The 14,378-nt window shown below is 40.7% G+C and overlaps 2 protein-coding genes across 6 annotated transcripts in view; one reads left to right on the top strand and one right to left on the bottom strand.

Annotated features, from left to right (window-relative positions):
* Positions 1–11,835, top strand: part of pspc1 (paraspeckle component 1) — a 139,098-nt gene extending 127,263 nt beyond the window's left edge. For 2 of the 3 annotated variants that reach the window (XM_039743996.1, XM_039743994.1), the window contains 2 exons: positions 8,048–8,120; positions 11,336–11,835. In XM_039743996.1, coding sequence (XP_039599930.1) covers positions 8,048–8,119 — 72 coding nt within the window. In that variant the 3' untranslated portion in view covers position 8,120; positions 11,336–11,835. The remainder of the gene's footprint in view (positions 1–8,047; positions 8,121–11,335) is intronic. The other variant, XM_039743995.1, reaches the window with a different exon arrangement.
* Positions 11,836–12,235: 400 nt separating this feature from the next.
* The window catches only part of mphosph8 (M-phase phosphoprotein 8), a 54,027-nt gene continuing 51,884 nt past the window's right edge, over positions 12,236–14,378 (bottom strand). For all 3 annotated transcript variants that reach the window (XM_039743990.1, XM_039743991.1, XM_039743992.1), the window contains one exon: positions 12,236–12,944. In XM_039743990.1, the coding sequence (XP_039599924.1) occupies positions 12,903–12,944 (42 nt within the window). In that variant the 3' untranslated portion in view covers positions 12,236–12,902. The remainder of the gene's footprint in view (positions 12,945–14,378) is intronic.

The raw sequence follows: 14,378 nt of genomic DNA, 5'->3' as shown, positions 1-14,378 counted from the left end.
TATTACTGACAGAACCAACAACATGGAAATTTGTATTTTATTTGAAGGAAGACAACCTTGGTAAATGCCGTTATTGCTTTTGATTGACTTGTAGGATTTTTGCAATGTACACATACACACTTGAAATATGCCCTTTGCCAGTGGGTCAATGAAAGTTTCAGAGGTTTAAGAAATTGTTTAAGGCAGTAGTGCTGAGGAGGCTACACAGGTACAGGTCAAATGAAATACTGACTCCTTTCACCTGAAGTGTATCCATGCTTTCTGGCCAGTTTCAAATTAAACTCTTAACCATTAAGTTTGTAAATTACAAAACAAAAGTGAAAACTGTAACACAACATAAATTTAGATTTTTTTGTCTGAAAGCTTTCATCTTAACGTTAGTTTAAATGAAAAAGGCTTTTTTTAATCCATTAAAAAGTGTATTTTATTTACTTGAAGTTAGTGGAAATTTGTTTCTTTTGGGTGGAGCTTTTTAAAATCTGAAGTAATTTGGCAATCTCATTGATCAAAATGGAATTGTTTTGTCCCAAGGAGGAAGAACTGCCTTTTGGACATGTTGGGCATTTTTAAAAATTCAGAAACTCCTCTTTTTTTGTCAAAATGTTTTCAGTAAATGATTTGTATGCTATCTTGCCATGTAGCTTCAGATTATGTTCAGGAATTCACATTTAAGTGTTGATCAAATGTGTTTCAGGATATTGAAGAAATGTATTGTAAATAAAAAGTACAACAGTTGGCTGTATGGCTGTTTGTAATAAAGCATATAAAAATGAAATGCGGGCATATTCGTGGTATGCAGGTGTCACATTGCCTGACAGGCAATATTTCTTTTATATCCCTGATAACTAGAGTTTGGCTGTCAGGAAAATTTAAGGGGCAACATCAGTAAAATGGTACAAATGCAAATAGGGGGAATGCAGCTATTGTTTTTTCTTTTCCTGTTCTTGAGTAATGTTAAAAAGCATTGATCCAAATAATAATAAGAAAGGATGGGATATAAAGCAGTTTATGGAACATTTTAAGTGTATTTACAGTACATGTGCTGCATTCTTGTCTCCTTAACCTGGAGAGGGTCAGGTGCCATCATGTTGGTCGATCCAGGCCACTGTCTTCCTAACAGTCACCAGGTTCTTCACAGAAGATTTCCAGCTGAGAGAGAGAGAAACTCGCATACTGCCATTTTATTTTGGGAATATGTAGTATCTGCATATTCTGGATTTACAAACTGGACGCGTACCCTCCCTATTAATATATCAGTGGAGTAATATCCACTGTATGTATTTATTTTCACACTGAAAGCGTTACGGTATATGATTTTATGTGGGAATTGCTTTTCCTTACATCCTTGTGTTGTCTAGGTGATTTTTCAACAAATATTGAATTCTTGTTTCTGTATCCTAGTAAGGAGAACCTATAAAAACATTTAGTTAAATGGTTAATATAGGTTATCATTCATGGCAGCCATTTCTGAGATACCTTAACATTGTGTTTGATTTCATTGTAAATTTAACTTGAATTCTTCTTTTCCTATATCAGGAAACACGTGTTGTTTTGTAATTGTATCATGCATACTAAGTGTTTTATCTGTTAATGGTTTATAACATTTATAATACGTGGTCTGTTGTCCAGGTTCTCATTCTGATGCTTCTAATGTGTGTCTCTACTAATTATTTTGTTCCATTAAATTGTTCTTATACTATAGTTAAAGCAGTTGCTGCTCTATCTAGTTTCCTAAAAATGAGTTTTGAAATCTGCACTAGTGCTATCAGTACATGTCAGTTTTTTTTTTTTTTATCAGTACAAAGATATTTGTTGTTCATGCAGTACATTTTGTTTATAATTATTTGCAAATAAGTGAATACAATAAGATGATCATCACATTAAAAAACTGTTGACAAGTTTTGGGTCATTCATCACAAAACTGCTTTTATATATTCATACTAGTGGATACCTAGAAGACAAACTTTTGATTTTTATTAGTTGTGAGCACTGTTTAATGATTTTAAATTAAAAAAAAAAATTGTAACTGTAATGATGGGGGGAAAGGACCATTCTTCCATGGTGACAGTTAATTTAAATGTGTTTTGTTGGAACATGTTAGGTGATTCATATTGTATAACAAAAACAACATATTGCTAGTTCCAAGGCCAAAATCAATTAATATGTTACAATTTGACAGTCTTTTTTAATAATGTATTTTGTGTATACACTCCCAGCAGTTGTACATTTCGAGTTTGAACTGGCAGTTTCTATGTCCCTGCAGAAGTATTGTAGCAGGCTGAGGCTATCTGCCAGAATGAAATATAAATGAATCACAGTAACATGCATCGATCCGGGCCTGGACACCCAGGTTATCCGTCTCTTTCATTGTCTAAAGGGTGAGAGATTTGCCGGCAGTCATTATTTTAGGACACTTTTGGTTTTCCCTGCAGTTCCACATATCTGGTCCCAGCACCTGATATTAGAACTTTTAACAGAGTTGGTTACCTGTTGCAGGCCGTCAATGATATATTTAAATCCTGCTTTGCCCTTCAATTAAATCCCAAAGTTGTGCCAACTGAACTTCTCACACCAGAGTAAGTCCCTATACCAAGTTGATATGAAAAGAACTTAAAATATTTGAGTTACAAAAAAAGATTAAATGCAAAATATATGTAACAATAAAAATGTTTATTCATTCTACAGTCTGGCAATAAAGATACAGATTCAGACCTTCCTCCATCTTCAAAATAATCTGTCACTCTTTCATTTTCGTTCTGCTTATATAAGAAAACTTTTGTTTCACATTGTTCAGATCCTCCTGCTTCCTAAATCCTGACCCTCACTGGGTAGTTCTCCTTTTAAAATAATCAGTTTCTTCTTATGTCTAATAACCCCAAACATAATTAAAATAGAAATTACACAAGTAGTAATTGCCTATTTCAACATTCATATATTGTGAGCTTGTTAATATTTTCTGAAAAGCATGATCTGCTTTAAAGAATCCTATCCATTTAAAGCATAATACTTGAATAATAAAATACAAAATATTTGAGCAAATTTTAACAGAAGGTTCATATCTTTTGGGGGGGATCTTGACACAAAAAGCGCCTTAGTTCAAAAGTTGGTTTAGCTCAGAGCTTGATAAGGAGAATGGGTTTAAACTGATTTTATCCTAGTTCCCTTATTGCATAATTTTCAGCTGCATTTTCACAAGCTGATCTGAATATGTTTTTGCCCAAGTCCTCCCATTCCAATTTAGTGCTGATTTGGTTTTTATGCTGCATTTTCACTAGTGAGCCAGGGTGGTCTGTCTCAGCAGTGCCTGAAAGCAGTATATTTCTGCATTAAAATCAAATGTGTATCTTGCACATAACAAGGATTTGTCAGAAAATTACAAAGTAAATCCAAAAGTAATATCTTCAAATTAAGAAAATGTTTCTATCCATCTGTCTTCTAAACCTGCTTTATCCTATGTTTGTATCTACTTTTTCCTCAGGTAGATGATTTTATTTTTCGTCTTTTTAAGGTGCATTAGTTGCTTGTTAAGCTTACTTTAAGAATAAAGTGAGAAGGATGCCTTTTTTTGTCTGGGGTCTGTGAATTTTGCTTGGCCCTTGAGTGATCTGAGCACCTGCTGTATGACAGTATAGCATTTGAAAGTTCTTATAAATTGTTATTGATCATAGCCTTGGTCACAGAGGGAAGTACATTTTACATTAAATGTGTACATTAGATTCCGTTTACATTAAATCCATTTTACATTTAAATTTGCATTACATTTTACATTAAATTTGTATTTGTTTTCTTTGTATACTGCTTGGCCCTTTGTAACTGGGTAAGCCAAGAAAGCTGCACATTGTCAGTATGCATACTTCTCAGTACATACGAATCACGAGCTGGAGAATCGGGCCATGAAAATGTTAAGTGTTCAATAAAAGACAGACAGATACGTGTCCAGGAATGCTGGAGGTGATGAGAGCCAAGTTTTACTCCAGTATTTAACCATTTTAATAGGTATTAGTGTAGTAACTGACACCAAAAACATTCAACGTACTAGTTTGGGAAGTAACGTGCAAGACAAATAAAAGAACGTTTACATTGACGAGCATCGTTTACGTTTTTCAGTGGCCGGTACATTTTCGTTTTAAGGAAAGATGCTGTCATTTCGTCCACGTCTCTGGGCGGTTTTAATCAAATGTATTGGAAACTTAATCCGGCTGCGTCTTCCAGTGCCCAGGTGCTTTCTCTGGGAAGATTGCTGCTGTTTTAGTTGATGTCGCAGACAATCAAATCTCGTCATCGACAGTGCTACGTAGTGAGGCGAATGGATAACAGAATCTGTGAAGTCTGACTGGTGGACCGCTGCAGTCTGGTGGCAGTCAGCTGGCAGTCCGCGTGTGCGCGTTCATGCGAAAGGAGTGCATTAGCGACGCAACAGGTGCACGTGACTCACCACTGTGTGGGCGCTTGTTTAGCTAGAAGTCGGCTGAAGCGGAAAACTAACAGGCATGCGCAGAAAGTCCGAATCTGCGGGACACGCGACTGCGTAGTACGAAGACCCAGTGTAGCTAAGAAATTGACACCAATCTACTTCTAGAAACGCCATTCTTACGCTCTGCTCACACCATCCATTTATATGATGCCGACTTTCACCGGACGTCGGAGGGGCGGCTTGGGACACTGTGCTGAGAAGTACGAGCCTGGTGAAAAGAAAGCAACGAGCTTGTGTGCAGCCTGTCCCCCATTGTCCGGCACCCCTGCGGCTCTCTGGGTGAACAGTGGTCGACGACTTGAGCATCTTGCCGCCTTTTCTAACCGGTGAAGCGTGGCGGGAGGTCACCAACACGCACTTCTCCGCTCAGAAGCAGTTTTAAAGTGTGTGTTGGTTTTTTGGTGTCGTCTTCCCTCGCCAGACGTGAAGTTTTACTCGTTACGGGTTGACTTGGCCGGCTCCACCTTTCTTGACCTTCTTTCTTACCAACTGCATCGCCATCCACTCCACCCGGCATGACAGCTTTATCCATTACGCCGCCGAGTTAGGTGCATTAAAACGGGCCTTCCGTTTATTTTGCCCTTTCTCTTTTAACGGATTACAGAGCAGACGAGCGGCACCGGGATGCTGTTGGACGAGCTTGACGGGCGCGTACAGCCTGCAAGAAAACGATGGCGACCTGGCGGGCCAAGAGCAGCAGTCGTGGCGTGTGTTCAGTAATGCCACCATGGTGTGCATGCATGGGTGGACGAATGAGTAATAAATAGTATGCGGGAACCTTAACGGTTGTGCAGTGATGAGTGCAGACGACATGGCAAGTTAGGGGTTGAAAATATGGGAATAGGAAATCAAAAATGAATTTCAAGCAGTAATACCACTAGCAACACTTGTAGTGTCTTGTGTGTGTGTCTTTAAGTACAGTTAATGGTATTGTGATGAAAGAAGGGCATCAGTGTCTTTAAGAAAACCTGAAAATGCCTGGGTGTGTCCAGAAGACGTTTGACTGCTTTGTGTATTTATAATTTATTTATAAAATATATGTGCTAATTTTTCCAGACGAGTGTTTAGCGCCCAGTATGGGTTTTTCTCTTGCATCTCAAAAGGTTGGTGTTCGTGTGTTATAACCCCCGCCATTCAGGCCATATAACACTTCTTCATTCACTCGTGATCCTTTCAATGTTGTACTTAACGACAGTTAGAAACTTTGCGACAAAAGTAATTACCAGTCTGCTTTTACATATTCTTGTTTTTGTTTTGTAAATAAACAAATGGAAAAAACTAACATTTTCTCTTGCCAGCTGGCGGGGTTATAACACACGAGTACCAGATGTTTGTGGGCCTTCTGACTAACTGGCACCTCACTCCTGCCTGCTTCCTTCAGCCCATGTAGGCTGTGCCATTGTGGCAGGACAGGTCGGGGAGCAGGCACTGATACAGCACTGTTGCCACACCCACCACACAATAATAAAAATTGGGATCCTGGTTGGCAACCCCCCTCAGGCACATATGCAGTCCAGTCCCACCCATCTAAGATGCACTTGGATGTGGAACTAAAGTTAAATATCTAGAGAAGAGCAAATGAGATCCTGTGCCCTGATGTTCATCAGTGTGCATGTTCTGTGTTGCCAAGGTAAAGGGCCTTGAAGGATACGCTGACATGTGTGTTTCTTATTGTGGCCAGTGAGGAGCCCATTGCCGATTCTTCAGTCTGTATTATGGTACTTATTAGACTCAAAAATTGGACTTTTCTTTGGGGTTCACTGGTCATTATGCACCCTTTCCTTTCACCCTCACCCTAGTTGTCATATTTTAATTTTGTTGATCAGTATGTATTGTTTCAGCTTGCTCACCTCAACTCCCTAAGGGGGATGGGTCAGATTTGAGTGGAAATGGCCCCCCTTTCTCATCCTGATGAGCTTATACATAGACTGTCGGGATTTGGTATGATTGGAGGACTTGCTTGAAGGTCGTTTTCTGCGGTAGGACTGGGATTACAAGCAAAAGGCACATCCCAGTCCACTGGAGTCTGTTCTGTCTGTTGAGCAGGCTTGGTTACACCAATGTCGCATATCTGACTTCAAGTCGTAGGGTATGTCAGACTTGCTGACTGTAGTTGCTGATCTTCTTGCAGGCCTCCACAATTCACATGACGACTGAACAGCATTCTGTGCTGATTGTCCCGCACTGTTGAGCTCGCCACTGATGTGCCCCCTGATGAAGCTGCTGTAGCATTAAGTGTTAACCGCTTAGGCAATTCAGCCACAATTTTGCCCACCCCAAATTTTCCCATTTTATTGTTGTACGTGAAGGATGAGACGACAGACAGATGAGATTCACTTCTTTTTACTTGACCCAAAACACTCATTTTTTTGTGCTTTGTTGCTACATTCTCTGCATTGTCCTTCCTGAGGAGTACATATGTTAGACTGTCACCGGGTATAGAACATCACATAAAGAGCCCCACAGAAGCCTGCCACTGACTTGCTAAGATTATGTGAATGAAGATTAGGACAGGCAGGTTCTTCCAGTATTTCATTCATTTGTCTCGCCTTCAACTTTGCTGGCCTGTTCCAGGTTTCAGCCCTTTCTGTGCTGGTGTTTCCTGGCTTATTGGATGTCACTTTCCTGTATTTTCCTGTGGTGGTCACAACATTTATTATTCATTGTTTAAGTGAAGGGAGCCTGAAGGCAGCCACTGAATTGCCAAGTGTATATTGTAAAGTCACAACCCATGCTCTGTTTAAAAAGCAGCAGAGTTGCCTTCCAAGTGTGAACTGTGACTCTCCTTCATCTGGCCTTGTGCTTCTCACACCACAAAGCTGTGTGTTTTTAAGTCCTGGCCCACTCACTGGATGGCATATTTGCATGTTCTCCTGTCATCTTCCAGCATTTTCTTTGGGTGACCTAATTTCCTCTCCATCCTATCCCCAAGACCCACCTGGGGGTGTACTGTGAAGTAACTGCCCAGTGTCTGTGTTTACCATCTGTGTGCAAATGGACTTGAAGTCACAATTTGTCTTTTTATTTTATTAAAAAAAAAAAACTACTGGTGGTACACAAAGGAATGCAAGCGGGCGATGCTCATGCTAATCTGCACGTTTCAGGAGTCACCCATCATAAACAGGAACGCTCAAGTCATGTGCTGGCTTGACTGACTCCGCTGATGTAGAAAAAGGAGCCTCTGCAAATGAACAGGTGGTCCTGCATTTCTGAGGTTCAGTGGTTTTGGCTGTGGATAAATAGGGGTTTTCTTTTTTACATTTTCTTTATTTCCTTAAAATTCCTTAAATCTGCTTAGATGGCAAAGGTTCCCAATAAAAGCTGACAATGAGAGGATGTGCTGGTCTTGACGTTACATGACTTTTGTCCAGACAAACATTTTTATAAAGCTGAGTTCCCACTCCCAGGAGTTATACCTTGGGGTCTGAGAATGACCTTCAGTATCCCAGTGAGTAGCTTGGTCATTTTATTTTCATGCTGCTTTTATTATTGATGGTGTTTAACTGACCATTACCTGCACACAACAAAGATGTTTATTCAGGTTATCACAATGCAGTTCTGTTCTCATTTCAGCCATTCAGACACTGCAAGAAAATGCTAAATGAAGATGAAGCCTTCCCCAGCGTGAACTCCTTACAAATGTGATGTAAGCTAGTCAAATTTAAAATGACAATTTTAATTTTTGGGGCCAACAATGCTGACACCTTTGCATTTCTTTCCTCAAATAACTTGCCTACTGTAAAATGTCTGAAGCTGGCCTAACCAGATTTCCACAGGTCCTATTAATATTACAGATCACAAAAAAAAAAAAAATAACAGACCCAGATATATTTGGTACACATGTTCTGGAAAGACCTACACTCGTGTGCTTCCTATAGCCATCTGTGTCTCTTCTGCTGGCCCACAACTCTCCCAGATCTGCCTTCTCTACCAGTGTTCAACCTCATCTCAGTGCTTGGCCAGTCTTAATAATACATTTTATTTATATAGCGCCTTTCCCACGCTCAAGGCACTTACAGAATATTGTACAAACCAAATAAATAAATAGAGTAAGACAGTAAATTCAGAGAAAGCCTAACAGACATCATAATTGATGGTCTCGCACACACACACACAGGTTACATGAGCATCTTGACAGAGAAGTAAACAGAGAGAAGGGTAATAAAGTCAGGTAGAGCTAAAAGCCTTCCTGAACAGATGAGTTTTGAGTTGATTTTTAAAAGAATTCATGGAGTCAGCTGATCTGATTAATTTTGGTAGGTCATTCCAGAGTCTGGGCGCTATACAGCTGAAGGCCCTGTCACCCATGGAGTGTAGATTAGTGTGGGGCACAACAAGATTGCCAGAATCAGAGGACCTTAGTGGGCAGGCAGGCACATAGTGATGGAGAAGGTCACTGATGTAGTTTGGCACAATGTCGTTTAAGGCTTTGTAGGTTATTAGTAGAATTTTATATTCAATCCTGTAGGATACAGGGAGCCAGTGAAGACGGAGCAGGATGGGTGTGATGTGCTCGCTGCTGCTGGTTCAAGTAAGGACTCTTGCAGCCGAGTTTTGAATAAGCTGGAGCTGTGATATAAGATTAGAAGGGGCACCTGCCAGCAGCGAGTTACAATAATCAATGCGGGTGTGATAAAAGCATGGACAAGTTTCTCAGTGTTAGAAAAGGAGAGGAAGGAGTGAACACGGGATATGTTACGGAGGTTTCTTAAGAAGTTTCTTTAATGTGATTTATGTGGGTGGAATAAGAAACGGAGGAATCAAAAATGACACCAAGATTCTTTGCAGTAGAGGCAGGTCTGATGAGATCACCTCCAAGATAGACTGGGAAGGAGCTCATTTTATTAAGTTGCACTTTAGTCCCAATTTGCAGGAGTTCAGTTTTTTGCAATTTAATTTTAAAGAGTTCTGCTCCATCCAGGTTTTAATTTCACTGAGGCAGGTTGTGAGCTGAGAAAGCTCTGATGAAGTTCCACTTTTAACATTTAAGTAGAGTTGAGTATCATCTGCATAAAAATGATAACCCAGTCCAAAGCTACGAATAATATGGCCAAGGGAAGCATATAAATACAGAAAAGCAGAGGACAAAGGAGAGAGCCCTGAGGAACTCCTTGTATGGCTGTTCTGGACCTGGTGTTGCCAAGACTAACAAACTCTTGCCTATCAGTCAGATAGGACTTGAACCACTGGAGGGCAGTGCCAGAGATACCCAGCATGTTCTCCATTCTAGACAGTAGAATGTCATGTCTGACCTGAGTGTCAAATGCTGCACTGAGGTCTAATAGAATTAATATGCTGGTTTGTCCAGAGTCTGCTGCCATAAGCAAATCATTGGTTACCCGTAGCAGAGCAGTTTCACAGCTGTGCTGCGCCATGAAACCAGACTGAAAGGGTTCCATCAAGTTATTAGAAGTTAAGTAGTTGGTGAGTTGGGAAGCTACAACACACTGAAGAACTTTTGACAGAAAAGGTAAGTGGGAAATAGGCTGAAATTGTTAAGATTGTCAGCATCAAGACCAGACTTTTTAACATTGGGGTTACAGAAGCGATTTTAAAAGTGAGCGGCACAGAGCCAGTATTAAGGGATGAGTTTATTATTGTTGTAACAGTCGAGATTATGGCATGAAGGCAGGATTTAAGTAGTGTGGTGGGGATGGGGTCCAGTACACAAGTAGTCGGTCTCATCCTACAAAGCAGGTCATTAACAAAAGCAGATGTGACTGGTGAGAACTTAGAGAAGGAGCTGGATGGAGTGGGAAAACAGGGAGAGATATAAACAGATGATGTATTTATGTTAGTTGAATTATTTAGATCTTTAATTTTGTTACGGAAAAAGTGAAGGAATTCCTCACAGACTTCAGTAGAAGAGGTAGTTGGGCCAGATGCGGGTTCGAGTAGTTTATTAACTACAGGAAGCAGTTAGTGCTTCTCTGTAAGCTCTTTGGTGGTCAGAGAAAGCCTGGATGTCCACGGTGAGGCCAGTCTTGCGTGACATTCTCTCAAGGCGTCGGCCAGCTGCTTTCATAGATCGCAGCTCTGAATTATACCAAGGAGCTGAACGTTTAAAGGAAATCTCCTTATGTTTTAAAGGAGCTGTTTTATCTAATGCTGAATAAAGGGCCGAGTTATAGTGATCAACAAGACTATCTAGTGTTGATGGAATAGGTGAAGACAATAAAAGATCAGAAAGGATAGAGGGACAGATATTTTTAAGGTTTCTGCAAGAACTTTGTTGTTTACAGGTAAGAGGATGGAGAGATAATAAGACAGTGAAAAAAGTCTGAGAGTCCCAAATCAGTGCTGTAAATGTTGGCAACTGATAGTCTAGAAGTGCAGATCAGATCCAGTATATGACCACCAAAGTGGGTGAGAAAATCAACATGTTGTGTCAAGTGAAAACAGTCCAGTAAGGATAGGAATTCATTTCTCAGTTTAGATGTAATGTCAATATGGATGTTGAAATCACCAAGAAGGATAATTTTCTGAGAATAAGAGCTTTTTGTGACTTTAGGTCATCGTCCTGCTCCAGAATGACACCACATGCTGACACAAGGCACTCAGGATTAGGGAGTGAAGTTAACATGAAGTGTACCTCCTCAGTGTTTCATTGTAGGCATGAAGAGAAAGGGAACCATTAGGTTTTAGTGCCCCTCACTGGCAGCAGCACTGTCCTACTATCGAGTTTTCATTGAGTTGGTGACAGATGGTGGGAGTTGTATCTGAAAGCACAGTGCACCGCCTACATGATTATGGACCGCAAAAAGTGCAAAGGTGTCAATATTTCTGGCCACAACTGTTCATATTCAGGTGTAGGATGGAGCCGACTTGATGGTGTACTGATCTCTCCATTGTGTTTCACAGCTCAGAATTCTCTTTATTGAGCCAAAACTGGAATTGCGAAGATGGATTCTGCTGTTGACAATGAAGACTGAGCTCATGAGGGTAAAAGGTGTCTTACGGTAACAAGAGAATTCTTAATGGTTTGTGTTTTTACTTCATTTTAGTAAAGTGGCATGGACTTTTTTTTTTTTCGTATGACACCTCCGCTTCAGGTGAGTCATGAAGTGCAGCCTTCATTCAACAAAGTTCATAATTCTCTCACTAGTTAATTTAGTACTGTGACATTTTTAATATCGTCAATAAAGCATTCTGCATGACAGCACATACAACAGGTGCCCACCATAGGTTAATGCCACACTTGAGTGCTGATGTGGCATGCTCATACCAGTCCAGCCTCTCGTGCCACTGTGACCCTGTCTGGAGGATTTCTGCACTTAAGGTAAGCAGACATAATCTGTGGCCACTGTTGCCCTTCAGTGATTACTGTATATACTCGATGCTGAATAAAATTCACAAAAAAAGCTGTGCCTCTTTATTCTTTTCTTTTAAAACCCAATTTTTTTCCTTTACCCAGAAATTGATCTTTGCCTTTTCCTCCTTCAGACTTTCATTATTGAAGTGGGAATTAAAAGGCTTCTGCTTGCACTCCATAAAGCACATCGGTGCAAATGGACCACTTTAGACACAAGTTCTGTTCTCAAAATCTCTACCTGCAGTAGTGCTGTTAAAAAAGAACCATTCAAATAAATGAATAAATCCCCCCAGTGCATCAGAATCATTCTGTCTCTCTCTCACACACACACACACACGTCAGAACTGATTGTCTCGGCAGTGGGTTTCCAATTGTAAACATTTTTTGGCAGCCCCCATTACTTAGGTCACCTTGCTGCCCCCTCATTCTCCCCAAGATAGACAACAGCAGACTGTTAAATTAGTTTCTGTATTCAGGTAAACATTAGGTACATTGTAGAAATTCATGTTAGATTTTGACAAGGGGATGCCCAAACTGTAGGGCACCTCACTGAAAAGATTGCAAACTGTTGGAACTCCTCAAGGGCCAAGGTGAAGTGGCAGCAGCACCACCACCCTGCAGGTCACTCATTCTGTACATTTTTACAAACACCAGCGGGGCCCCCCATCCAAAATTGCTAAAAGGGATTGCAACCTTTACACTGTACAACATTTTTTCTATATGAAATGCATAAAGAAATCCATGTTCAATCTCTGACATCTAACGGCAGCCAGTCTAAAACATTACATTTGATCTCTTTAAACACAAAGAAACGAACATGTCACATAGCAGCTTGTGTACAGGAAACAAAACAAAAGACCATCGCTTAAATAGATTACCTCTTATAGTTACACATATGTACACAAACCTACTGTGCCCAGCCCATCAGGGGTAGCGTTCCTTGGGCGCCAGTCAGTGTACTGGCATCTTTAAAACGTTTCGATTCACACACGCAGTCTTGCCACGGCTCCAGTGACAAATGCAAGAGCTGCAAGGCAAAAAAAGTCCGACTAAACGGGGGAAAACTCCACTTGCCGAGGCTGACGGATGAGGGCCTTGCTGAATTCCACGTGTTGGTCACTGCAGCTGAACTCTGTACGCCGTTATAATTAACTTCACCTAGAAGGAGATTAAAGAGACGATCAAACGTCAGAGCTTGAGAAGGACATATGCAGACAAATGGCAGCCAACACTGCAAGTGTGCCACAGCCACGGGCACGGATTACAACTTGATACCAGTACTAACAAGGTGACTTTACAAGCAGAGAAAAGACTGAACTTGACATGGAGACATTACTGAAATCAAGCCAGTATGCAATGGACATGTTTAAAAAACAAAATGAGAGAGATGGTTTTTAATTAAATAAAAAAAAGTCTCCAATTATTGTGTGTGTAGGAGGGAATTCAGAATGAAAGGTTTCTATTCCAGATGTACACGTTCAGAGCTACTGAATCAGGTTAAACATTCTGAATGCTACGAGCACATCTGTACCGCGTGTGGCGTTTTATGGTTTTTATTAATAGTTTTGCTTTGTTGTCCTGCAGTGTTATCTGTAAAGCACGAAAACGACTTTTCCAGGGTCCCTCGTGAGACCGTGTGAAAACCAAAGCTTTCAGTCAAATGTGACACAGGAAAACCCCCAAAAAATGGACAAAGTGATGTATTAATTAAAGAGATTGAAATAAAAAAATAAAAATAAAAAAAAGTCTTGCCCACGTTTTACCGGTGATTCATATGACAGACGTGCACAAAGTCGCTTTGGACACACGTGTTTATTTTCCTGTTGCAATGAGGCCACAAGCCATCACTCGCTCCTTACCCATCTCTCTCTTCTGCAGCCTGAGGCGAACAAGCTGAACATTGTACTGAAACGATCGTCAAGTGTCCTCTCTTTACTTGAGGCCACGTCACGTTACAATGACAACTTCTCAAAAACTATTTTCAGTTACAGCCATCATTTACATAACCTTTCCAGTCGTGTAGTGTGACACACACACACACAAGCAGGTTTACTTGGGTCTGTCGTCATAGGGTGGGCTTGATAGACACACACACACACACACGAGTCGATGGCCAATGAATGCTCATCTCCAAGTCCAATTCCTACAATGCAGCAACACACAGTAAGGTCTGTCGGTGTTTTGATGCTGAACTCGGTAGCCATTACCCTCTAAGCACACTGCTGGCTCGGTTTGTGCTGGTGGGTCTGCCCACAGTTGCTAAATCTGACTTGTCCAGTGACAAGATTGGCAACTGCACTCGGCGAGTCCGACATACCCAATGACTGGAAGTCATACAATGTGAGATCTTGACACTTTTTAAAAATAAAGAAAGAAACCTGAAATAAGTTTGAGTGTCTATCTGGAAGCTAATAAATAGTTAATACAGCATTGGCTACTGTTACTACCTGAGGGGCACCAAACTGATTCTCCACCCCACCCAAAGCATTGTTTCAGAAGTGACCACAAATTTTTGTATTATTTTTAATCACTTTACGCCAACTGGGCTGGCAGGAAAGGCGCTTTAAGACAAGTCAGGCTGTTACAGTAACA

Source organism: Polypterus senegalus, chromosome 2, assembly GCF_016835505.1.
Source record: "Polypterus senegalus isolate Bchr_013 chromosome 2, ASM1683550v1, whole genome shotgun sequence".
Lineage (NCBI taxonomy): Eukaryota > Metazoa > Chordata > Cladistia > Polypteriformes > Polypteridae > Polypterus > Polypterus senegalus.
The sequence above is the reverse complement of the archived record's forward strand: the minus strand, read 5'-3'. Positions and strand labels throughout refer to the sequence as shown.